General features: G+C 44.6%; 2 protein-coding genes across 5 annotated transcripts in view; one reads left to right on the top strand and one right to left on the bottom strand.

The window, feature by feature from the left end:
• The window catches only part of RTF2 (replication termination factor 2), a 63,201-nt gene that overhangs the window by 21,045 nt on the left and 14,973 nt on the right, over positions 1 to 27,183 (top strand). For all 4 annotated transcript variants that reach the window (XR_003121414.1, XM_025398348.1, XM_025398347.1 and 1 more), the window contains exon 6: positions 26,219 to 26,332. Coding sequence is in view for 3 of the 4 variants with exons in the window: in XM_025398348.1 (XP_025254133.1) it covers positions 26,219 to 26,332 (114 nt within the window). In the remaining variant the exon portion in view is untranslated. The remainder of the gene's footprint in view (positions 1 to 26,218; positions 26,333 to 27,183) is intronic.
• On the bottom strand, positions 6,229 to 12,955 carry GCNT7 (glucosaminyl (N-acetyl) transferase family member 7). Its single transcript, XM_025398345.1, has 3 exons — positions 12,049 to 12,955; positions 10,311 to 10,406; positions 6,229 to 6,886 (listed from the first exon to the last, which is right to left on the bottom strand). Exons 1-3 carry the CDS (start codon positions 12,953 to 12,955, stop codon positions 6,660 to 6,662), a joined length of 1,230 nt encoding a protein of 409 aa, XP_025254130.1. The 3' UTR covers positions 6,229 to 6,659.

The following is a 27,183-nucleotide window of genomic DNA, read 5'->3' as shown; positions in this document are numbered from 1 at the left end:
AGAGCGTGGGGCCCGGCGCGGTGGCTCATGCCTGTAATCTCAACACTTTGGGAGGCTGAGGTGGGTGGACCACTTGAGGTCAGGAGTTTGAGACCAACCTGGCCAACATGATGAAACCCCATCTCTACTAAAAATACAAAAATTAGCTGGGTTTGGTGGTGCATGCCTGTAGTTCCAGCTACTTAGGAGACTGAGGCAGGAGAATCGCTTGAACCCGGAAGGTGCGAGTTGAATGAAACGAGAACATTCCTCTGTACTTCAGCCTGGAAAACAGCAAGGCTCTCTCTAAAAAAAAAAAAAAAAAGTAGAGAGCATGGGACAGTCAGTGGCACATTAGAGTAGGAATCATTCATTTATGCATGCAACCTTAGTCTGGTCTGTGCTGCTGTAACAGAATACCCAAGAATGGGTAATTTATAAAGAACAGAAATTTATTTCCTCACAGCTCCAAAGTCTGGCAAGTCCAAGATCAAGGCAACAGCGTCTGGTGTGAGCCTTTCTGCTGGGCTGTAACATGATGAATGCATCACACGGAGAAGGAAGGAAGGAGGGAGAGAGAGAACGAGAATAAGAGGGAGCCCGCCTTGTCCTTTATTAAGGATCCCACTCCCACATCCATCCATTCGTGCAGGCAGTGTCCCCATGACCCCAGCTCCTCCCATGATGCCTTGCCTCCCAACACCACAGATTAGGGATCAGGTTTCCAACACATCAACTTTAGTGGACACATCCAAACCATAGCACAACCAGTACAACAGTTTGGACACACACACCAGCTCTGGCTTTGGGAATATCACCTCACCTCTTTAACCCTCAGATTCTAATATCTAAAACAAAGGAATTATAGTAAATTTTCAGATGCTTTTTATTTAGACACAAAATTCTAAACAATAACATTATAAAATGAGGAAATAAATGGCGAATTCATATACTTTTATCAAGAGTCAAACTCCAATTTCTAATTTCAAATTTCTGAAGTTTAATAATACTAAGTACAGGTTGAATGTTCCTTGTCTGAAATGCTTGGGACCAGAAGTATTTTGAATTTCAGATTTATTTGGATTTGGAATATTTATATAAACATAATGAGGCATCTTGGGGATGGGACCCAAGTCTAAACACTGAATTTAGTTACATTTCATATACACCTTATTCATATAGAGGGTAATTTTATACAATATATTTAATAATTTTGTACATTAATGAAAGTTTTGACTGTGACCCATCACATGAGATCAGGTGTGGAATTTCCCATTTGTGACATCCAAGTTAGCACTCAGAATGTTTCAGATTTGGAAGCATTTCAGATTTCAGATTTTCCTATAGGGAAAATCTAACTTGTATTTTGGTCAGGGTTGGCTAACTGCTACAACAAACAACCCCAAAGTTCCAGTGGACAGCCTTCTTCCAAAGGTAAAGATTCAGGCTGCTGCTGTCTTGTAGCTCTGACCTCTTGTTTTGGTCAGAAAGAGAAAAGAACATCTCTTTTAGGAGGTTGTTATGGACCAGGCCTGGAAGGGATGCGCTTGGCTTCTACTCATGTTATATTGGCCAGAACTCAGTCACATGGCCACACCTGCAAGGTAGCTAGGGAAATGTAGTCTAGCTGGATGCCCAGTAAGAAGAGGCGAACACTAACCATTCCTGCCAAACTCTGCCAAAAAGAAAAGTGATGGTGCAGTTTCAGGAACTGTAGTGCATCACAAAACATGAATGAAGGGAGTCAAAGTCTAAAACAAATATTTTCACTTTTTCGGTAATGCCTAAAATTCAGAGAAGCCAGTGTTGTAAGAACGTCAGGAACCCCAGTGGTATTTTGGGTATGCATTTTCTCCACTTTTCGGTCTGCGGTTTCACCTACAGTTGGCTTTTCAGTTCACTGGAAGAGACTTGAGGGTTGGAAATGGCTTTGGTGCCATGTTCTAAAACACATGGTACGCACATTGATTTCAGTAAACAGGGTCCAAAGAGACATTGTTGCTAGGTGTTTTTGTGTTTACTAGAAACAAATCGCTAGCCAAAACAATTAATTGTATTCCCTACTGTGCTGTGTGCTTCTTGTAATACGAAGAACTACACTGGAGTAATTACAGGCTGCCAAATAAATGATGGGCGTGTTACTCAAAGCATGACCCACAGACCTGCAATATTGTCATCACCTGAGAGATTTTTTTGTTTATTTTTTAAGAAATGCCCACTCTAGGCCAGGCACAGTGGCTGACACCTGTAATCCCAGCTTTTTGGGAGCTGAGGTGGGAGGATCACTTGAGGCCAGGAGTTCAAGACCAGCCTGGGCAACATAGGGAGACCCTGTTTCTACAACAAATTTTAAAATAGCCGTGGTGGCACACACCTGTAGTCCTTGAGAGGCTAGGACAAGTGGGTGGCTTAAACCCAGGAGTTCAAGGCTGCAGTGAGCTGTGATGGTGCCACTGCATTCCAGCCTGGGTGACACAGAGTGAGACCCTGTCTCAAAAAAAACAAAAACAAAATAAAAAGTTAACAGAGAGAGAGAAGAAAAGAAAAGAAAGACTGACTCTCAGGCCCTACCCCAGATCAGTTGAAATAGAATCTGCATTCTAACAAGATCCTTGGATGATTTGTATGCACAGTAAAATTTGAAAAGGGCCGATGCAGGACTGGGCGCAGTGGCTCACACTTGTAATCCTGGCACTTTGGGAGGCTGAGGCGGGCGGATCACAAGGTCAGGAAATCGAGACCATTCTGGCTAACATGGTGAAACCCCATCTCTACTAAAAATACAAAAATTAGCCGGGCACGGTGGCTCACGCCTGTAATCCCAGCACTTTGGGAGGCTGAGGCGGGCGAATCACCTGAGGTCGGGAGTTCAAGACCAGCCTGACCAACATGGAGAAACCCCATCTCTACTAAAAATACAAAATTAGCCGGGCGTGGTGGTGCATGCCTGTAATCCTAGCTACTCAGGAGGCTGAGGCAGGAGAATTGCTTGAACCTGGGAGGCGGAGGTTGTGGTGAGCCAAGATTGCGCCATTGTACTCCAGCCTGGGCAACAAGAGCGAAACTCCATCTCAAAAAAAAAAAATTAGCTGGTCATGGTGGTGCGCACCTGTAGTCCCAGCTGCTTGGGAGGCTGAGGCAGGAGAATCACTTGAACCCGGGAGGCGGAGGTTGCAGTGAGCTGAGATCGCGCCACTGCACTGCAACCCGGGCAACAGAGCAAGACTCCGTCTCAAAAAAAAAAAAAAACACTGCGGATGTAGAGTACTGAAGTTGTGATCAGTAGCATTGGACTTGCTACCTCTGTGGCTTCATTTATTTAGGCTTTGTAGATAGGCGAATGGGATGTGTAAATGTTTTAAAGTCAGAAGTCCAAAAATACATGCTCACACTGTCTACCTGCTTTTCATGGAGGAGGTGGAGCAGAAAGAAAAAGTTAAGTTAGGGAAAAGGAGTGTCATCAGAAGTGGTCAGTGCAGCTGATTCTGGTTTTCAGGCTTTGGCCTTCTTCAGATTATCTTAGCCTTCTGCCATCTTTATAGTCTCTGTGAATATTTAGCCTCAAGGAATCACATAAGACACAGAATACGCAGCCTTAAACTTTCACATGTTAATTTTGTTCTTTTACTCTACCCATGAACACACTGAGGGTCTGATCAGGAGAGAGAGCCTAGGCTTCTTGTTTTCATGGTCACGGAGGCTGCTGCTTTCCCTTGGCCTCCCTGGCCTGTCACAGCTGCCTGCCTCCCAGCCTCTCGGCCTCCCTGTCTCTCAGCCTCCCTGCCTCTTGGCCTAACTGTATCTCGGCCTCCCTGACTCTTGGCCTCCCCACCTCTCTGACTCTTGGCCTTGTTTTCCATTGCTGTCCCCACTCTCCACTGAAGCCCAGTCTCAGGCTGCTGCATTCCACCGTGCATTTAGTGTACTTTTATTATTCTACTTTATCCCGCTGTTACTGAAATGATTTTTTTTTTTTTTTTTTGAGACGGAGTCTTGCTCTGTTGCACAGACTGGGGTGCAGTGGTGTGATCTCGGCTCACCATAACCTCCGCCTCTTTTATTTTGTATGTTTAGTAGAGACAGGGTTTCATCATATTGACCAGGCTGGTCTCAAACTCCTGCCCACCTTGGCCTCCTAAAGTGCTGGGATTACAGGCGTGAGCCACCATGCCTGGCCGTACTGAAATGATATGTTTGTTCAGGACACATCTTCATTATAGCATTTAAGCATGTTGGGGGCAGGTGTTTGTTTCAATTTGTGCTTCTTTGTGTAAGGTAAGGTGGGGTAGCTTCCTGGGACTCAGCAGTCACACTGCAGAGTGTAGCTGCCTGGTCCAAATACCAGCCCCACCTTCCCAGCTGTGTGGTCCCAGGAACATCCCATCGTCCCCCTGTGCCTTGATTTTCTCATCCATTAAAAGTGTTAGACATTCCTCTGAGCGCTTCCCCACCCAGGAGCACCCATGTCCTCCCAACAGTGCTGGTGGGCGGGTGCTCTTACGGGCCTCTTCACAGTATGTGACTGGGTGTGCCGCAGGTTAACATTGGAATGAAGTGAAGGCAGGCTGGTATTTTTAAGTAACTTGAAAGATGTAAGCTTTTTTATTGTTCCTTTAATGGGGTTTACATTCAGTTGCTATTGAGTTATAAATTACCGGGGACATAATCGTGGCTAATCTGAGCTTTCTGAATGAACAGCCCATCAGCATGTAGCCAGCTATCACCTTTGGAGGTGCTGTGTTTGCCTGTAAAAATGTGTAGGAAGGCGGTGGCGTGCTGTCATGGGGCTCTTGTGTTCTTTTTGAAAGTCTTAATAGTTCCCATATGTGCTTTCCTTGGATTAGATATCCAAGGGAAAGAAAGGTTTGTTTAAACAAAGGTGTTAATTTTCTGTGGTTCCTTGATGTTTGATGTGTGGGATCTGCCTTCCAAATCCCTTTTCCTTCTGTCTAGCTATGATGTTTTCCCAGGGCTATTTCACACAGTGACTAGACTTCATTTCTATGCATGGGAAGCTTCCATTTACTGAGGTGCTTCCACTTTGCGTTGGAATTATCTTTCTTAAATTTCCTCTCCTCTGGTTCCTGTGTTCCCTTTTTTAAATCTCTTGTATGTTGTGCTATTTAATAGTCACACACTTGTTTCATGTGATGCCGTATGAACTGCTTTAGAGAAGGAGGATATATATAAAGTTCTCCACAACAGCAGCAGCAGCATCAAAGTTGTGGACTTTCTAAGGGAGGAAACCCAGATCTGTGAATAGAGATAATCGCGGCCATTCATGTCTCAGATCTGTGCTGTTCAGCATAGTACCATTAGCCACACATGCCCCTTTATAGGGAGCTTAAGGCCAGGCGCAGTGGCTCACACCTGTAAACCCAGCACTTTGGGAGGCCAAGGCGGGCAGATCCCCTGAGGTCGAGAGTTCGAGATCAGCCTGACCAACATGGAGAAACCCCGTCTCTACTAAAAATACAAAACATTAGCTGGGCGTGGTGGCGCATGCCTGTAATTCCAGCTATTCAGGAGGCTGAGGCAGGAGAATCGCTTGAACCTGTGAGGCGGAGGTTGCGGTGAGCCGAGATTGTGCCATTGCACTCCAGCCTGGGCAACAAGAGCAAAACTCCCTCTTAAAAATAAATCAATAAATGTAACTTAATTTTTAAAAAATAAAAATAAAGATTCACAGGCTAGGTGCGGTGGCTCACGCCTGTAATCCCAGCACTTTGGGAGGCCGAGGTGGGTGGATCAACAGGTCAGGAGATTGAGACCATCTTGGCTCACATGGTGAAACCCCATCTCCACTAAAAATACAAAAAAAACTAGCCGGGCGCGGAGGCGGGCGCCTGTAGTCCCAGCTACTCGGGAGGCTGAGGCAGGAGAATGGTGTGAACCCCGGAGGCGGAGCTTGCGGTGAGCAGAGATCGCGCCACTGCACTCCAGCCTGGGCGACAGAGTGAGACCCCATCTCAAAAAAAAGAAAGAAAGAAAGATTCACTTCTGTAGTCGTTCTAGCCATGCCTGCAATGCCCAGGAGCCCCTGTGGCTGTGGTGAGCGTTGGACAGCTCAACTGTGGAATGTCCACCATCACAGAAGGTGCTAGGAGACGACACATCAAGACCACAGACACTTGGGGCACCCTTTTTAACAAGGTGTGTTTTCTACTCAGATGAGTTCCGTTTTACCCAAAGAAATACGCTCGTCAGTATTTTTCTAGGACCGCCAGAACAGAGTTACATGGCTCGCAGCCAGTGAGGACTGTTTCAGATAAGCATATTTTCATTTTCACTGGGAGTTTGTTCTTTCTTAGTATCTCATACACAGTGATATCTGAGTCTTCAAAACGGGCTGTGTCGTTCCTATTTCAGCTTGAGCCTGGATGCAGGTGTTTGCAGAATTTGGGTTTTCAGCAGCTTTTTACTGAAGCAGTTGGCCTTCTAAGTGCATTGCTGTATGTCACCAGTGGTAGCTTGAGTTTTTTTGGTCTTGTGATTTCTTTCCCAAAGCTATAAAAGTGGGCTGTAATCAATAGTAAAGTCTCGTCAATAGCATGTTTCTGAATTCACTTTAGGAATAATTTGAATCAAGGAATCATCTTCCCACTTTCTTTGGTTCGATGTTCTCTTGTTTCAAGTCAAGGAAACAGAATGATACCACTCAGTAAGAAAGCAAACAGTCCCTAGCAGTTCAGTCTCATGTTGAAATGACTCTGCTGGTGAAAATGCCAGTGTGGCTCTATGGGAACTTCTGCCTGCCTCAGCACTTGAAGTCTGTGCCGCCGCTCTAAGCAGGTAACTACAAGTGGGTCTGTCGAGGGTTCGAATTTGTAGGCAAACAGAGAAGACGACTGAATAAGCCATGGCAGGTCTCCTGGTCCATATACACAGATGTCTTGGACGTAGCGGCCTGCAGAAAGAAACACAAAAACCTAGCTGCCTTTGTTTCCTCACCCATTTTATTCACACGCAGAAAGTGGCGCGTGCTCTGTCCAGTGTCACTGGTGAGCCTCGGCTTCACCAGAGTTCACATCAAACAGCATTTCCATGAGTGCCTTGACAGGGGCTTTTATGTTGAATTTTGAACTTACGGTGGAAAGGGACGCTTTCATTCTTTTAGTGATTTCTAACGTCTTTGTTAGTTACTGCTTTGGGTGAATACCATGGAATTTTAGCTTACCAAGGGCACAAGGGAGATGAGCTAGCACTTATGTACCTGGTAAAATCTCAATTCCGATAGATTCTGAGTTCCGTAAACTTCTAAGTCTTTTCATTGGTTGTAAGTAGTTCATAAGAATGGTATGGATTTTTAAGTAAGTCATTGCTTCTATATTTTGGGGGGACCCCAGGCATGCACCACGATGCCCAGCAAATTTTTGTATTTTTTATAGAAACAGGGTTTCGCCGTGTTGGTCAGGCTGGTCTCAAACTCTGGGGCTCAAGTGACCCGCCCACCTCGGCCTCCCGAAGTGCTGGGATTACAGGTGTGATCCACTGTGCCTGGCACTGCTTTTTATTTGTTTTTCAGAGTGAACATTTGATACAAACATTGAAGTGGGAATTACAGGCCAGGCATGGTGGCTCACTCCTGTAATCCCAGCACTTTGGAGGCCGAGGCAGGAGAATGACTTGAGCCCAGAAGTCTGATACCAGCTTGGGCAATAGAGTGAGACCTTGTCTCTAATTTAAAAAAAAAAAAATTTTTTTAAGTGGGAATTAGAGTTGGAATCCAGTGGTGACTGGATTCCTTGGAGACTCAGTGACACTTTTTATGTGCTTTTGACAACCATGTCTGGCTCTTTCTGCTCTCCCCTTTAATTCTCACAGTAACACTCTGAAGTGGATTCCATCATCACTCCCATTTTGCAGGTGAGGAAACAGAGAAGTGAGGCCTCAGCGTGTGTGTGAGAGGGAAGGTCTGTTTATTTCAGAAACCTTGCTCTTTCTCTGCCCAGCTCCTTCCTGCTCTCTTTCCCCACACCAGCCCAGTAATCCTACTTTTAAAAAACCTATCTTGGCTGGGCATGGTGGCTTACGCCTGTAATCCCAGCACTTTGGGAGGCCGAGGTGGGTGGATCATGAGGGCAAGAGATCGAGACCAGCCTGGCCAATATGGTGAAACCCCGTCTCTACTAAAAATACAAAAATTAGCTGGGCGTGGCGGCGTGTGCCTGTTATCCCAGCTACTCGGGAGGCTGAGGCAGGAGAATCGCTTGAACCAGGGAGTCAAAGGTTGCAGTGAGCTGAGATCACACCACTGCCCTCCAGCCTGGCGACAGAGCGAGACTTCATCATCTCAAACAAAACAAAACCTATCTTAAGGAAATACTGTTTTTAAAAGGGCAGGGGAGATGTATGCACAAAATGTCCAGTGTTGTTTGTAAGACTATATAAGTGGCAGCTGTTACCATGATTTTAAAAAGTTTACCTGATAGACATATTTGCTACAATGTGGTAGAATCTCAGTAGAGTTACATTTAACTGCTTTAAAATTATAAATATGGGCCAGATGCAGTGGTTCATGTGTGTAATCTCAGCACTTTGGGAGGCCAAGGCAGCAAGATCACTTGAGCCCAGGAGTTCAGGGCCAGCCTGGCCAGCATAGTGAGACCCCATCTCTATAAAAATAAAAAATTAGCTGGGCTTGGTGGCTGACACCTGTAGTCCCAGCTACTTGGGAGACTGAGGTGGGAAGATCACTTGAGCGCAGCAAGTGGAGGTTGCGGTGAGCTGTGATCATACCACCTGCACTCCAGCCTGGGTGACAGAGCGAGACCCTGTCTCAAAAAAAGAAAAAAAAAGATTACAAATGTGAAGACTATCAGTGGGAGAAACTTAGGACATAAGTGAAAAGCAGCTCAGCTACACGTTGATTATAACGATACAGCTGTGCCATTTAGACACAGATGAAGTTGAACTGGAAGGGAATACAAATAAATGGACCATTTTCAGAGCTGTGTTAATGCTATTTGGGGTGATTAAAAATAAACTCCTTGTTGCTGGTTCTAATGGGATAGCCGTCCCTCTGCATGCAGAGTGGGGCTGGGAGCTCGCCCATTGTAGTAGCGGCAGGTGGTTGCTCCCAGTCTGAGCCCCAGCGCTGCCCCTCCTCCCTCTGCCTGTGGGATTGACTTCGTTTACCTGAGCCTTGGGCTCCACATCAGTAGGAAGGGTGAATAATAATTGTTTCTACCTGAGAATTGTTGTGAGGATTGAGGGCAGGCCCAACGCCAGGACCCTGGAAGATTTACCGCTTCCCTACACATCAGGGCTTGTCCTACTTTGGGTGCTGACTCTGAATGCTGGCCACGGATGGCCACGCTACTGCCTAACTGTGAGAACCGTTTTCATACTGAAGCTAGTGTGAACTAGTAAGCTAGTAAGAACTTTCTGAAGTGTTTACTTTTAGGGAATGAGGACTCTGTTAGGATTTATACTAACTAGGGTTTTTTTCAGACATTGTTGAAACATTCCGATTTCATTCAGAATTCTGAATCATTAAGGTATTATTGATAGTGTCAACCCGTCATGACTTCTTATGCCGTGTGCACACCTGAGGGGCTCCTGTTTTCAGGAAGAATCCGAGCCCCCTGCTTTTTCTGAGCATTTACTGTCTAGTCCTGACAAACCCCCGTGTGTAATGACAGGGAGTCGCTGCTTTCTAAAGAAAGGGCAGAGCTCGTTAACCTGTTGTTTACCTGTCGCTTTTCTACCATGTGAATGGATCCCTAATTGAATCATATCTACTTTTGAAAAAACCACTTCACTAGAAAATGGTTCCAGCCCTCTAACCTGGCACCTCTGCGTCAGGAGGGTGGCTGTGCCCGTTGGCAGTGGGACTTACTTGTCTTTGAACTAGTCTGGTATTTGATTTACATTTTTTGTTTGTCTCCAGTCTATTTTAGGCCAGTCTTTTAAACAGCTGAAAAACTGGGTAAACCTAGTTTATTTTTAATATCTAGTCTACTATATTCAAACCCGAGGTCCCTACCCAAAAGCACTGTTAAAATCAGTTACTGTATCTCTGGGCATTAGTTCCTGCCGCTGGGTAGGAAGCTGTGTGGAGACACACGCAGGGCCTAGCTATTGCCGCAGAGGGTATATTCACTTTAGGAAATTTTATCAACCTATACTTTTTGTGATTTGTGTACTTTTTTGTATGAATCTTATATAAATTGTTTTTAAAAAATTGACTCAACCTATGCTGATTGGATCATCACTAATTCCAGATTACTTTAAACATGGTCCTCGGTCTTTCCCACTAGAATTGAGGCAGCAGTTTTATAGTTGTACAATTTCAAGCCTTTTTTGTTTTGTTTTGTTTTTCTTTTTACCTTTACATCCATCGTGAACATTTCCTTCCTCACTTTTCCATTTAATGGCTCGAACATTTCCTTCCCAGCCAGCATCTGGTGTAGCACCTGGAGCATCTAAGAGGCAAACAAAACCAGCGTACAGTGTGGAATCTGCTTCCCAGTTCTTTTAGTACAAGTTCTTCTGTGCTGTCATTTCCATTTCCTCTAGATGAGGTAGTCAATGAGAAAAGTAGAAGGGAAAGTCCAACCTTCCTTGAAATGTTTCACTTGTGACATTTGATCAAAGGCTAGTGCTTTTGGGGGTGGGAGTGTGTATTACACTGGCGATAGCATCCAGGTGGACCAAGGTTGGGGATCGCCGTCTTTGTACTTGGATTTCATTTTTCAGCCCTTTCTCCATCCCTTGTTACTCCCTTGTATGCAGAGTGCCGTTTGTGATTCTCTTGGGGTTCTTTGGATTGTGTTTGTTTTCTCTGTAACAGCCTTTGGAGATTATTTGAAAATAGAACTTGCAATGTATATGAGATTATGTTAAAAAATCCTAACCAACGTCAACTGGATTCATCGTGCACCACTCTCTAGGCTGATGAGCTTATTGTTCAGGCTTGAAGCCACACTCCCTATAGGAGCCAGTCCACCTTTTACAAAGAAAATACTGAAGTCAGGCCGGGCGCGGTGGCTCAAGCCTGTAATCCCAGCACTTTGGGAGGCCGAGATGGGTGGATCATGAGGTCAGGAGATCGAGACCATCCTGGCTAACACGGTGAAACCCCGTCTCTACTAAGAAATACAAAAAACTAGCCGGGCGAGGTGGCGGGCGCCTGTAGTCCCAGCTACTCGGGAGGCTGAGGCCGGAGAATGGCGTGAACCCGGGAGGCAGAGCTTGCAGTGAGCTGAGATCCGGCCACTGCACTCCAGCCTGGGCTACAGAGCGAGACTCCGTCTCAAAAAAAAAAAAAAAAAAGAAAATACTGAAGTCCACTTAAAGCATGGTATCTGATTTCCCTCTGCCTCTCAGACAACCCATCTGAAGTATCAAATTTGCCACAAAATCATTACTAGCTTTAATATTTTCCATCTTACAGAGCCCTTAGCACAATGCCTGGCACTAGTAGTTATCCAGTAGTATTTATCAAATAAATGAAGAACTTTCTAAAGATTTATGCCCAGAATTTTCCAAAGTCTCAGGAAGTGCAAAATGCCAGTACTTCTTTCTAGAGAGGGAACAAAAGATAAGAAGTTATCTTTCAGCTAACTTCAGACCCCTAAAATCAGAGAACTTCCTGTCTCACTAAGTGGAAGGTCTGGCAAAATGTGGAACATTTACAAAGCGAAAAAAAACATAGCTGAATTGAAAAAATCTTCAGTTAAGAATAAATCTTATGGCCAAGTGAGGTCGCTCACACCTGTAATCCCAGCATTTTGGGAGGCCGAGGCAGGCGGATCACCTGAGATCAGGAGTTCGAGACCTGCCAACATAGCAAAACACCGTCTGACCAACATAGAGAAACACCATCTCTACCAAAAATACAAGAATTAGCTGGGCGTGGTGGTGGGCGCCTGTAATCCCAGCTACTCGGGAGGCTGAGGCAGGAGAATGGCGTGAACCCGGGAGGCGGAGCTTGCAGTGAGCTGAGGTTGCGCCACTGTACTCCAGCCTGGGTGACAGTGTGAGACTCCGTCTCAAAATAAATAAGTAAATCTTCTGCTGTTGCTGCTGACTGCACAGACATCCATATCGGTGGGTCTTTCTTACCTTTTAGTTGGTTCAGGGTCACCCAGTAGTGTTGCTCTGGGCTGCGGATGTCTTTGGACCACTGAAGCATGTCTTTTGCACGGATGTCAGTCAGTATGAACTCTACGAACTTCCTTGTAAGTACATAGTAAGCACTTCCAAAATAAATGGTTAAGTTATGGGGTGGTTTGTCTTTGAATCTGTTGTTAATGTGTGGTGGTTGGATTGCTCCAGGAGTGATATTTTTATCATTCCATTTACTTCTGATGTAGTGTACGATTTCTCTGTTGGTTTTGATGGGAAAATCCTGTCCACAAAGATTGATGACATAGTTCCATTGAAATTTAGAATGCACTAGATCTTTCATACAATTAATATCTGCCTGTAGTCTTGTAAAGCCAGCGTAAGCCATCTTCTGTCTCTTGGAGGAAATAAAAACGTTTTCAAAACAGTTAACCAAGGTTTGCACAGCAGTCTTATACTTCTTTGGGGTCTTTTCATCAACATGAATACAATAAACATTTTGAGGTACATAAATAGCTCTGAGAAGCTGCACAAACATGGCCAGCTCCTTATGAATAGTTATAATATATGCCAAAGAGAAATCACCCTCTTCTTTAGACAGGGGTCTGGTTATGAAATGCAGCCCCTGAGAAATCCTGGAGCAGTTTCCTGGTGTGTGTAAATGAGCATGTATTTCAGATTTATGAGGGGTTTTGCAAAATTTTGCAATTTGGGGGGCCGCCCCTTTCCCTTCAAATAAAGCGGAGCACAGTTCATCTGGGTAAAAGCCACATTCTACTACTTCTGAATGGGCAGGTTCTTCCTCTGGTTCCGCAGGAGTTGGATTCCTTAAGTAAAGAAAAATGAAGATGCAAATGACTGCGCTCACGACAAGTCCAGACTTTGTGACTCGAAGCTGGCTCATATCTTGAGCTCCAAGGGCATTCTTATTACCATAATTTGAGTATTTTTCCTTTAAGCTTCCTAAAAGAACAACAGAGACAATTTAGGGTGTTGTAACTCTCCCCCACCAACTTTACTGAAGTACACTAAGCTACATATACACACCCATGAAACCATCACAGCAATGAAGATAACAAGCATTTCCCTCACCCCTCAAAGTGTTCTTATGCTCCTTTTCATCTGTTCTTTCCATCTCTGGCAATTGCCAGTATGCCTTCTGTCACTATAGTTTGTCAGGGTGTGTTTAACTCTTTAAGAAACTGCCAAACTGTTTTTCCAAAGTGGTTGTACCAGCAATGTATGATAGTTCCATTTATTATATAGCCTCATGCATACTTGCTGTGGTCAAATGTTTTAATTTTTACCTTTTAATGAGTGTGTAATGTTAGTTTCCTGTAGTTTTACTTTGCATTTCCCTAATGACTAATGATGTTGAGCGTATTTTCATGTTATTGCCCTTATTTAGGGAGATGAAAAATCTCAAATATTTATTTTAGACATAGACATTGTCCTGTTCTGCATTATTCAAAGTTCATTTTATGCCATTATTCTGCATATAAGACTAAATATTTCCAACAAAAGAAGTGACAAATTAAGAGGAATTTTATGATTATACACTTAAACCTGTCAAAGTGAGTTTCTGGGCCAGGCATAGTGGCTCGTGCCTGTGATCTCAGCACTTTGCGAGGCCAAGGCAGAGGATCACTTGAGCCCAGGAGTTCAAGACTAGCCTGGGCAACATAGTAAGATCCCATCTCTATAAAAAATTTGAAAATTAGCCAGATGTGGTGGTGCCCTGATTATCCCATTGCACTCCAGCCTGGGTGACAGAGTGAGACCCTATCTCCCAAAAGAAAGAAAAGAGTTTCTGAATTATTTTTAGGAAAGATGTCATAGATTTAAAAAAAGATATCTTTAATAACATTATTTGATAATCATGTAGTTGTCTGTCTTGAGTCTACAGAGGTACATGAATAGGTGTAGCAGTAGCAAAAAGTGACCAAAAGGTTTCAGTTAAGTAATTATTACATGCAAGGATCATTCTTTGGAATTTAGGGAAGAAGATTGATTAGGTAACATGTCAAGCTTTATATTGTTAGAAAGTATTTGTTTTTCTTGTTTATGAATCTTGATTTGGTTTCCATTAAAAGTTGCATGTTGACCAGCGTGGTGGCTCACGCCTGTAATCCCAGCACTTTGGGAGGTCAAGGCAGGCGGATCACAAAGTCAGAAGATCGAGACCATCCTGGCTAACACAGTGAAACCCCATCTCCACTAAAAACACAAAAAATTAGCCGGGCATGGTAGCGGGTGCCTGTAGTCCCAGCTACTCGGGAGGCTGAGACAGGAGAATGGCGTGAACCCGGGAGGCAGAGCTTACAGTGAGCCAAGATTGCACCACTGCACTCCAGCCTGGGCGACAGAGCAAGACTCCCTCTCAAAAAAACAAAACAACAACAAAAAAAAGTTGCATGTTATTCCTATTTCCTATTTTTCAAAAGCCCATATACATGTGACTGGTGTTTGAGCTCAGGTTGGACACTGGTTCCTTGCCTTTCCACATCATTTTTACAAATGCTGTTTGGATAACGCCTCAACCAGGCAGCATTTTTAGTTATCCTTGTGTTCTTAAACTCTGAGCCAACAAAAACTATTAACATTGACCGTGGATTTTTAAAGCTGTTGTATTTATTTTCATTGTACAGTTTATTTCTACCCATCATGCTTCCAAAATAAAAAGCACCACTGCCGAGGCATGTCAGGCTGCGTGTGTTCCACTGGTTCAGTAAATGGTTTCTGTCCCAAACATGAAACCTTATAGCCTAATTTAAAGACATTCTTATAAATTATGTAATACTTATCTTTATAAACATGAAACCATCATAATTTATACATTTTATGTGAGATTTCTAAAATAAATTAAACCTGATTATAGAAACTGAATAGGAAAGAAAAATGTTCTTGAAAGTAAAGCTTTTTACTACTTCTCCTGTAAGAATTTTGATTAACGATAAACCATGTGCCGTAGTTTGTCATATCTTCCTCTGTATTATGACTTCAGTATAGGAAGAAGCGTTTGGTTTTATTTTTGTTTTTTGTCTGTTGTCCTTTTATTTTGTTTTTTGTTTGTTTGTTTTTTGAGACAGAGTCTTTGTCGCCCAGACTGGAGTGCAGTGGTGTGGTCTCGGCTCACTGCAACCTCTGCCTCCCCAGTTCAAGTGATTCTTCTGCCTCAACCTGCTGAGTAGCTGGGATTATAGGCATGTGCCACCACGCTAGCTAATTTCTGTATTTTTAGTAGAGATGAGGTTTCACCATGTTGGCCAGGTCTCGAACTCCTGACCTCAAGTGATCCACCCTCGACCTCCCAAAGTGCTGGGATTATAGGCGTGAACCACTGCACCCAGCCTATTTTGGGTTTTTGTTGTTGTTGTTTTGTTTTGTTTTTTTTAGAGGAGTTTCGCTCTTGAGGCGGAGGTTTGGCCTCAAGACAAAACCTTGGCCTTTGAGACAAAAACATAACAATGGTACCAAAAACATAATAATGCATGCCTTATATGTATATAGTGTACAGTGGAACAAAACAGCTTCCAACCTCAAAGGCCAAGGTTTTGTCTTGAGGCCAAGGTTCAAGTACTTCCAGGGAGTTGTTTCAGAACACATTGCTCTTCTCATTAGAGCCAGTGCCTGTGTTCTTTTTTTCTTGTAATTCTTCTACAGTCTTCCTCTCCCAACTCCCAACAAGCCTTCACAGCCAATAGCAAAAGTCAGCAATATGGGTTTGATATCACATTACCTCCAGAACAGTTCGTTGAAGGATATAGTCTCTGAGAATTTGTTAGGATGGGATTTCATTTGTGGTAGAGACTTTTTAGGGTGAGTTGGCAACATCCCATATATACTCTTTTGCTGAATTTTTTATATGTATATATTTTAAAGGAAATTCCTATGAGTAAATAGATAATGGATGGGAACCTTTAAGGGTGAACTCAAAATCTTTTGCCATATATTCTAGAATATTATTATTTTAAAGCATTAACATTAATTTAACCAGCATAAGCAGTTGATTTTTAGCACCCAAAGAAAGTTTCTGAGAGCTTTACTTTTAAAAAAGGGTGGGGATTGAGGGAAGCTCAATATTGCATTTACCTTATTAGGAACCTCATATTTAGCTTCAGGAAATGGGTTTTGAATCAGGGCCCTGGTGTTAGGCTCACAGCCCTAGCGCTTAAGAATCTGTCAGGCAAGTAATGGAAGCTCCCTGAGTGTCCATGTTCTTGACTGCGGACGTGGTGTATGGTAGTGTCTGCCTCACAGGGACACTGGGAGGAGGTGCAGGAGGGAAGGATGTGAGTTTCACACTGAGCCTGGCCCTAGGAGCTGCTCCGTGCTCACTGGCTCACCCTTGGAGTAATGCGGCCCCGAAACTGTAACTGCAGGTGCTCTCTTCCCTTGTCTTAACCCTGTAGCCGCACAACGAAAATGTGGTGTCTCTCTCTCTCGGAGCTTAGAATGCTGTCCAGAGCAGCCTCAATGTTAGTACAGTGTTTTCCTGAGTTATTTGAGATGATAATATGAGTTGGACGAATTTTGCATTCAAAAGCTAGCTAGCTGTCTGGTAAAATGGATGCCTTTTACAAAAAGCTTATTCCTAAAACATGTATAAATTATTTTAGCCATTTTGATGGAAAGAAGAAAACTTTAAGATATCCACTCAAAACAACCAAAGAAGTAGAACATTTTATTTTACAAAATGAGAGCTGAGGATTTGAACATGATCTTGAATCTGCCTCTCATGTAAGGAGTTAACAAATGGTAGCATTTTATATTTAAAAATCTAGTTGATGCCATACTGGGAAAATATTCTACTTTTATTTTCTTTGGCTTAAACAAAAAGTGGGGGCTATTTTTGAGAGAAAAAGACACCTGCAACACCTACATTTCAAATATTACTCATATTCTAATATTTTAAAAACATAGAGCCAAGAAAAACATTATTTACTTCAAAAAGTGCACCTGTGGCCAGGCGTGGTGGCTCACACCTGTAATCCTAGCATTTTGGGAGGCTGAGGCGGGTGGATCGCTTGAGGTCAGGAGTTTGAGACCAGCCTGGCCCAACATGGTGAAACCCCATCTCTACCAAAAATACAAAAATCAGCTAGGCATAGTGACGTGTGCCTGTAATCCCAGCTACTCTGGAGCCTGAGGCAGGAGAATCACTGGAAACCAGGAGGCAGAGGTTGCAGTGAGCTGAGATTGCACTACTGCACTCCAGCCTGGGTGACAAAGAAGTGAGACCCTGCCCCCCCACACACACACACATACACACACACACATACACACGTGCACATGCACACGCACACGTGCGCACACACACACAGCTATCTGCTTAACCTTTGCCATTGGTGGGTCTTGCAAAGCTACTGAGACACTTACCAGGAGAAGCCCCCTGGTTCCTGGAGTGGGAGTCCTGGTGGTGTCAGGGCCCAGCCTGGCCTTTCTCTCCCATCGGTTCCTCCCCAGCAGCAGCGCCTGTTTCAGTCACTTGAGTAGAGTTGCCTGGCAGGTTTTGTTGCCGTCTGTCCCTGGAGAGTTTAATTCCTGTTAGTTCTGACCTGCAGATTGAAAAGTCGTTGCTGCTTTTGCTTCTCTGAGTATTTCCTTGGGACCGGATCCCTCCTGAAAAACAAAATGAGACAACAGAAGACGCCTGACCCAGATGAAGGGCGCACAGCCACTCACATTCAGAAAACTGCAAGGATGAAATCGTGGTATTCATGGGTCAGAGTCTTGAGATGATTTTAAATACAGGGGGCATGATTTAGTTACCAGACCCTCTCTCATGAAGGGAATAAATAAAAGTCACTTAAAAATCCCGTTTCTCCATAAATAGCATTCAGAAAGATCCAGACATTTCACAAGGCAGGGCCTGAGTCTTCTCTGTGCTCTGCAGCGTCCCCAAGGGTGAGTCTGCGCCATAGCACGTGGTGAAGGTGGGGTCTGACACGCCTTCACTAGGCTTTCCTCTTCCCTTCTTTCTCCACCTCTGGGTACTTTTCTTCTTAACATCCTTTCCTTTTCTGGTTTTAAAGGTTCTCTGCTTGCTGGTACTCTCTGCAGGCTTGCCACAGACAGCTCTATTAAGAATATCGGCACCAAGAGACATAGATCACACACCGTAGAGATTTCTTATCTTCTGTGTGCCTTGACGCCTGAGCGGGATGTGTGGTCAGATGAATACAGATTCTCCTCGCCTGCTCGTGGGCTGCCTCTGAGATACATGCTGCTGTTTTGCAGAACAGATGTTGTTGCCATAGCACAGAGTATTAGAAACATTGAACAGACAGAATGTGGTCCCCATAATCTTCAGGGGTTGCGCCATTCATGTGGCCTTCCAGTGGGGAGACCCCATACATTTTGTTTGTGTGATGTTCAGAGTCTGTGAGTTAAGGTTCTGATTTTATCTAGCAAGAATCAGAAAAGGTCAGGTCCTTTTATGTGTGGAAAAGTCACATTGCCAGCTTGTGAGGTCTTGCTGTGCCATCTCTTCCTGCATCTTGTGAAAGCTTGTTTTGAAACATGTCCTTGCTGGGTGCACTGGCTCATATCTATAATCCCAGCATTTTGAGAGGCTGAGGTGGAAAGATTGCTTGAGGCCAGGAGTTTGAGACCAGCCTGGAAACATAGCAAGACCCTGTCTCTACAAAAAATTCTTTAAAATCAGTCAGATAAGGTGGTGCGCACCTGTAGTCCCAGCTACTTAGGAGGCTAAAGTGGGAGGATTGCTTGAGCCCAGGAATTTGAGGTTACAGTGAGCTAGGATCGTGCTGCTGCACTGCAGTCTGGGCAACAGAGTGAGGTGACATCTCATAATAATAATAATAACAATAATATTTGTCTTGTGGGTGCACCTGGACTAGATGGCAGGTCTGTTCATACTGGCCCATTCCTGGGGGTCGAGGGTTGGTGCTGGGTTTCACCTCGTCTTACATTCTACATCTGGAAGGAGGAAGCCATTCTAAGCCAAACAGCAGTGGAAGAAGCAGCTGAGGAAATGCTGGGGAGTGTTGCCCACATTAAATGTTACACTTCCACATTGCTGCGGGAAATGCCAGCACAAGAAGCAAATGTACTAGAGGAGCTGTGCCACCCATTTCTATTGGTAATAAATGGACAAAGGGTAAATCAGCTTGATGTATAAACCTCTTATACAGATTGACTAAAACATTTAAAAAATGAAATCCCTAATAAACAAAAGGACATAGGGATAATTTACGAAACAGGTATTGTGAATGCAGTGGGGTTTTTTTATGTCTCTTAATCTGAGCCAAAAAGGAGCTGTTTCCCTTGCCATTCAGATTAGCATAAGTTTTTCTTCAAAACATATGGTGTGATGGGGACGCTCATTGATGGGGATGTATATTTTCATGCAAGGTTTTGGGAGAATTGCTTGGCTTTAAAATCTCATCTCCTTTTATCCTACTTTGAAATATTTCCTTAGGCTCTGTTATTCATTCATTCAGCAGTTGTTCACTGTATCCATTGTGGGCAGAACCTTAGGCTCCCACCATGGAACATGAAGACAAAATGCCTCCTGCTTGGGGCTAACAGTGTAGTGGAGGAAACACATTGTTTTAAAAGTCACTACAAACATGCAGACATACACTCATTTACTCTAAGCCATAGGGTACTGCACAGGAAACAAAAACAGGATTCCGTGATAGAGAATGACCACGTCTCGGAAGTGGAATTCCTAGGTCAGAGATGCATGCAGTCAGCTGTTCATTGCTAATATTATTGGTAAGGACAAAGATTGGGAAGCCACTGTTCCATTTGTTAAAGTGATATAAATATCTAGATGCATTAGCATATTGCTCCTAATTTGACCACTGTTCCCCTCTTGGCATTTTCCCTACTGGCCTTTTTAAAAATACTTTTGAAAAGCATCCAGAGAGGGCATATGAATATAAATATACAATTACTAGTTTACTTTTTCCTTTAACTTATGATAAGCATTTTCTACGTTGCCCCAAACTCTTAACGATATAATCTTCCTTTTTGGGAATGTATTTCATGATTTTTTTAACCATTTCCCCCATTCTCTGGACATCTGAGTTACAAGCGATAAAAAGAATGAAGATAAAATTTTAAATGGATATGTAATTTCTACTGTACAATAACAATACTCAAGAAAAATGCATTAGCAGGAAGATATGGGTGTTTTTTCTGTTGGTATAATACATGTTATTTACCAAAGAGGTGGGGAGCAGGTCCCTGTGGACCAGCTGTGACTTTGCGGCAGCCCCCTGCCCTTGTTTTCCCTCATCCTTCAGGGATGAACCATTGCACTCAGGTTTCTCGGGTCAAGCACCTACCCAGAACAAGTGATGGGGCCCCTAGCGGTTGGGAGGACTCTGCCCAGTCTCCAGGGGCAGTTCCTACCAAGGTCCAAGCCACTGAGGCCCTTGAGGGTGTGGGTTTGGGATTAATGGATCTTTTCAATTTTTGAGAGAAAGAGCAAGATTACTCAATTTCTAATGTGAGGGGTTCCTAACTTCTTATTGTCAGTGGCTGATTCAACTTTAAAAGTACAATAAGTCTGGGCACAACACAGCACACCTGTATGCAGAATAAGGTCCATGGCCTCTGAACAGCCTGGTCTAGAGGAAGGAGACCGCTCACCCCGACACTGTCGGAAGGAGGGGCAGCAAGGAGTGATAGAAAGCAGCAGCAGCAGAAACCCGAGAGGAGAGAAAAAGAAAGGTGGGGGCAGCACCCACAGGGAGCAGACGCTGGGTTCCTCCTCACCCCTTGGCCCTTTATGCCATAGCTGTGGCTCCAGGCCCCACTGGGCCTTAACTACCACCTGGTTCTGTTCCTGCAGATTCTTTTTCATTCCAAGGAAGAGACCATCTTCCAGAGCCACAGGAAAGCTCTACTCAGACCTCCCATAGCGTGAGACTTCCCAGGGGACCTCCTGTAGCAGAGCAGGCTGTTACTCCTGTAGGCCCAGCTCTCTACAATGATGGCTAAAAACAAGCTCCTTTTCTTCAAGGGCTGTACCAGTTAAATGCTAGATTGGGCACCTGCTTCAGTCATTCATGTAATTTCTCTGTGGCACTACCCTCAGGGATTTGTGGGTCAAAAAGGTGTCTTCAGTCATGAAAATTTACCAGACGCACCCTAGAAAAAAAGCTGATCTTAACCTGAAAATCACTTTTGGAGACAAGAACTGCATTAAATAACCCAGCTAAGGCACGGGCTGAGGAGGGTCAGCAAATGGTTGTTGGTATCTTCTGTGCATTTGGGAGATGCTGGAAAATCCTTGGCAACTTCAGGAAAAAAAGTACTTTTACGGCTTTTCTTGTGCTGATAATGTTTTCTACAAAAGAGATTCCGGGCATAGTATGTCTGTTATTGCTCTAGGCACAGTAGGTCTGTTAAAATTACTGTTACAGTTATTTAAAGAATTTTGTTGATTATTTGGTTGCCTACCTTGATGTTTTTCAAAGGCAGTGTCTTATTGAGTAACTAAATATTTTAGTTAACAACAGACCTTATCTGGCATACTTTCAAATATCTGTGACTACAACATTTAATAAGAGTTTTTCAGAGATACTAGAAAAATAAATTTTGGTTGATCCACTCAATATGTGACTCTTTGAAGTCACGTTACCTACACGAATCAAGATAGTGTGGTGCTAGCATGAGGATGGGCATATACATCAATGGAATAAAATGGGGAATCTGGAAATAAACCCTCACATGTATGGTCGTTGATTTTTGACAAAAGGGCCAAGACAATTCAATGGTGGAAAGAATAGTTTTTTCAACAAATAGTGCTGGGGTAACTGGATATCCACATGCAGAAGAATGAATTTGGACCCTTACCTTACACTGAATATGAAAATAAACTCAAAGTGATCACAGACCTAAATCTGTAACTTAGGAGAAACACAGGAGTAAATCACAATCTTGGGTTAGACTATGACTTATTAAATATGACACCAAAAACATAGCAATAAGAGAGAAAATTGGTAAGTCCAATTTCATCAAAATAAAAAACTTCATAATTATCCAGTGTAAGATATTTTGTCGTAACAGTCTTGGACTAAGACAGAACTTATATCCAGAATATGCCGTATAAAGACCTCTTAGAATGCAACATCAAAGAGACAAATAATACGATTAAGAAATGGACCGGAGATTTAAGCAGACATTGCTCCAGAGAAAGTATGCAAATGGCCAGTTAGCACGCGAAAAGATGCTCAACATCACTGGTCATTTGGGAAATGCAAATTAAACCACAATGAGACAACACTTCACACCCATTAGGATGGTTATAACTAAAAAGAAAAACGGCCAGTTGCAGTGGCTCACACCTGTAATCCCAGCACTTTGGGAGTTAGGTGGATCACCTGAGGTCAGGAGTTCGAGACCAGCCTGGCCAACATGGTGAAACGCCATCTCTACTAAAAATACAAAAATTAGCCGGGCATGGTGGTGGGTGCCTGTAATCCCAGCTACTCAGGAGGCTGAAGCAGGAGAATCGCTTGAACCCAGGAGGTGGAGGTTGCATTGAGCCAAGACCATACCACTGGACTCTAGCCTGGCGGCAGAGTGAGATTGCATCTCAAATTTAAAAAAAAGAAAAGAAAAACAGTGACAGGTGTTGGGAAGGATGCGGAGAAATGAGAACCCTCAGATGCGGCTGGTGGTAATGTAAAATGGCACAGCCACTTTGGAAATTCATCATTTGAGGAAAGGCATTTCCTCCGAAGGTTAAACATAAAGTTAACTTATGACCAATCATCCGAACCCTAGGTATCTACCCAACAGAAATGAAAACAACTGTCCACAAAAGACTTCCATGCGAATTTCTTAGTCTGAAAGTGGAAACAACTTTTGTCAGCTGATTCGTAGATGAAACTTTATTTGGCAATAAGAAGAAATGTAGTTCTGATCCATACTATAACATGGATAAATCTTTAAAACATTATGCTAAAGTCCAGTCACACACAAAAAAAACCACGGATATTGTATGATTTCATTTATAGAAATGTCCAGAAGAGGCAGATTTGTAGCATGGAAAGTAGATTAATGGTTGCCTAAGACTGAGGAAAGGGTAATGGAGTGGGCGCCAGTGGGTATGGGATTTCTTTTGGAAGGGATAAAAATACTCTAAAATTAGATTATGGTGATGGTTGCACAGCTCTATAGTAAAAGCCATTGAATTGTACACTTTACTGTGTTATGTAAATGAGATTTCAGAAAGCCTGTTTTTTGAAAAGGTGAGTTAGGTAACAAATGCACGTGGTGCTGAAGCTGTTCCTTTTAGAGCCGGCTCTTAGCATTCTATGTCCTGAGCATTGTACTGTGAGCTAAGAGACAGAACATGATTTCTGCTTCCCCCACACCTAAGAAAAGGTTTAGGAGATCAGAAGATGTAAAACAGAAACCCAGAATGCTCTTCTAAGAGTTAGCTACAGAGTAAATAAAAGTTTGAAGAGACTTCCTCAGGTAGGGGAGAACAGAAGTTTCATAGACAAGATGGTAATGGTAAGCTCACTGCTTCTCCATTTTTTATCTTTAAAAACTGGCCACCCAACTCATAGAGGGCAGAGGACTGTGTCTTAAATAACACAGGGCCTACCAGCTTCAGGGTAAAATCAATGAAATCTTTAAACTGAGGCTAGGTGTGGTGGCTCACGCCTGTAATCCCAGCACTTTGGGAGGTTGAGGCAGGTGGATTACCTGAGCCCAGAAGTTAGAGACCAGCCTGGACAACATGGCAAAACCCTGTCTGTACAAAAAGTACAAAAATTAGCCAGGCATGGTGGCGCACACCTATAGCCCCAGCTACTCAGGAGGATGAGGTGGGAGGATGGCTTGAGCCTGGGAGGTGGAGGCCGCAGTGAGCCGTGATGGCGCCACTGCACTCCAGCCTGGGTGACTGAGTGAGACCCTGTCTCAAAAAAAAAAAAAGTTACGTGACTATGAGTATGTTCCGTAAATTAATCCTTTGAATGTTATATATGCTACGAATATTTCACTTAGCCTTTGGCTTATGTTTTTTGTTGTTATTGTGACATTGTCATGTAAAAGTTTGTAATTTTTTTACATAGTAAAACTTATTAACTGTACTAGCTTTAGATCAGAGTTCCCCAGCCCCCATACCAGTGACGGTCCGTGGCCTCTTAGGAGCCGAGCCGCGCAGCAGGAGGTGAGCTGCGGGCGAGGGAACATTAGTGCCGGGGCTCCATCAGCGGCATTAGATTCTCACAGGAGCACAAACCCTGTTGTGAACTGCGCACTTGAGGGATCTAGGTTGCGTGCTGCTTATGAGAATCTAATGCCTGATGATCTGAGGTGGAACATTTCATCCCAAAACCTTCCCTGCCACTACCCACCATCTGTGGAAAGATTGCCTTCCATGAGACTGGCCCCTGGTGCAAAAAAGGTTGGGGACTGCTGTTTTAGATGACATTTCCTACCCTAGTTATAAAACACGTGTTCCTATAAATTCTTCTTCTTTCCATTTTTACATTTAGGTGTTTATAACCCTAGTCCAGGGCTTCTCAACCTCAGCACAGGGGCATCTTGGCTGGGTAACTCTCTGTTGGGGGCCGTCCTGTGCAGTGTATGATGCTTACTGCATCCCTGGCCTCTACCCACAAGATGCCAGTAGCACCTGCACCCCAGATGTGACAGCTAAAAATGTCTCCAGACATCGCCAAATGTCCACTAGGGAGCGGGATCATCACTGCACCTGGGTTAGACCCCTTTTTTTTTTTTTAAGAGACGGAGTCTCGCTCTGTCGCCCAGGCTGGAGTGCAGTGGCACAATCTCTGCTCACCACAACCCCTGCCTCCCAGGTTCAAGCAATTCTCTCACTTCAGCCTCCCAAGTAGCTGGCACTACAGGCATGCACACCACACCCAGCACCACCACACACAGTTTTTGTATTTTTAGTAGAGACAGGGTTTCACCCTATTGATCAGGCTGGTCTCAAACGATGATCCACCCACCTTGGCCTCCCTAAGTGCTGGGATTACAGGCATAAGCCACCACGCCTAGTCTTAGACCCCCTCATTTTTGCAGCTGAGGAAACTGAGGCCCAGAGAGGTGGTGTGGCCTGAGCAAGTTGGCCTAGACAGATGGTGGCAGAAATCTCAATTCAGAATGCACGACTGGGAACCTCCACTCCTGGTTCTCGTTTTTTCCCGTTTTTCCTGTCCCCAGCCCTGGGTACCTCTGCTGTGCCAGGCACTGGGTAGCTGCTGGGGCCACAACAGGGAAGAAGACCACATAGACAAAGTGATGAAGATGAGACTTCAGGTCATGATTAGTGCCATGGAGCAAACAGAAAGAGTGCTGGGATCCCACCAGTGATGGCATGGTCACAGGGAGCCTCTGCCGAGGTGGCTCGCTCACTGACAGTTCTGTGAGTGTGGGCATGCCTTTGAGTGTGTGCGGTGTGCGTTTCTACCACCATGATGCTGTCAGGGTGGCCTGGGCCCTGCTCGCAGTCTTGTTCTGCCGGAGTGTGTTGAGGACCTCCAAGGCTGCAGTCATGCCTGGGGGTTTTCTAGAAAGACTCGAGACTTAGCATATGTTGTACTCAGCTAAGATTCACTGCAGCAGTGTGGTATGGATACGGAGCTGGGTGTTAAGGGAAAGGCGCAGGTAGCAGAGTCTGGAAGGATCCACGTGGGGCTTCCTTATGCACACTCCCTCCCTCAAGGGGTTGCACAAAGTGAATACTCCCCCCCCGCAACGAAACTGCAACACGTGTGATGTTTTCGCCCAGGGAAGCAAATGAGAGACTCAGTACCCGGTGTTTTGGCTGAGAGCCGGCTTTATACCCTTGGCCTAGCATGTTCCAGAATTCCACACTCCCATAAGGAGGGCAGGTGTCAGCATAGACCACATTGTTCATAGAAACGGTCTGGGCACGTGAGCCAAGCTACTCTTGTCAGTTAAAAAATGGTGGGAACCCTCCCAAAATCCAAGTTCCCAGACACCAGCCTTGCAAGTGATAGCACTCTTAACCTGCCGCGCTGACCCTTTGCTGTGTGCAGGAACTTTCCAAACCAAGGCTTTGACCAGAAAGCCAGTAATAGGAGCCTGGGGGCCACTGCTTGGGGCTGAGAGTAGGGGACTGAAACATGACCTCCCCGCTGAGTGGTGATGGAATCTGCCCTCTCTTGTTTGCCCTCTCCAGTGTGGGGCTGCCTTCCAGGAGGATGATGTCATCGTGCTCAATGGCACCAAGGAGGATGTGGATGTGCTGAAGGCCAGGATGGAGGAGAGAAGGCTGAGAGCGAAGCTGGAAAAGGTAATGGGAGTCTTCAGGTTCCGCCCAGCACCCATCTCCTCTCCAGAGCCAACTGCAAACCACTGAACTGAGCTGGCAGCTACTTAGGGGTTTGCATGATCAAGGCAATTTTTACAACCTAGAAGGGCCTGGACTGTAGAAGCAGATTCCAGCTGTGGCTCAGGCACTGCCTGGCTGTGGTGGGCACAGCAGCTCTGCTCTTCTCCGCCCAGTTTCCTCATCAGTGAGGTGGGGTAGTGATAGCATGTGAGGGCATGGAGCTGTCAGCAAGCTCCAGAGACCATGGCCGTAAAGCACTGACAGTGACATGGCCCCAGCAAGCCCTTGGGGAAAGGCAGCTACACTATTGCTGCTGCTGTCACTTACCGTTGCTGTTGATTTATACTCGGGTCTCATAGCTTGTAAAACAAAGGAAAAATGAAAAGTCACCATCATTCCAGCAAATATAAGGCTCCCCTGCTGCCCAGATTGGAATGTGCTTGGGAGTGCCCTGGCAGTCTGGGCTCCAGTAGGCCTGGGTGGGCCTGGGCGCCTGTGCGTCTCACCCACTCCCAGGGCATGTGGATGCAACTACTCAGGGTCGCACTTTGAATAGCAAGGAGCTAATGAGTAGCCTTCCCAAAAATGGGGGCCAAATCCTTCACCTTCCTGAGCCCTCTCACGGGGAGAGGGAGGGTCTTTTATGGAGCGTGGTGCTTCAGCGTCCGGGAGGGAGCCTGGCACCCAGAAGCAGGGAAGCCATTGCTGAGTAACGTGGCAGAGTGAGCAGGCCTCAGACAGAGCATCCGCCAGGAGCTCTTCCGTGCGCTGGCGATTCCCCATCTAGCAGTACGTGTTCATGTTTACAGATG

Source organism: Theropithecus gelada, chromosome 10 (assembly GCF_003255815.1).
Source record: "Theropithecus gelada isolate Dixy chromosome 10, Tgel_1.0, whole genome shotgun sequence".
Lineage (NCBI taxonomy): Eukaryota > Metazoa > Chordata > Mammalia > Primates > Cercopithecidae > Theropithecus > Theropithecus gelada.
This window is presented reverse-complemented; position numbering and strand designations above follow the sequence as displayed.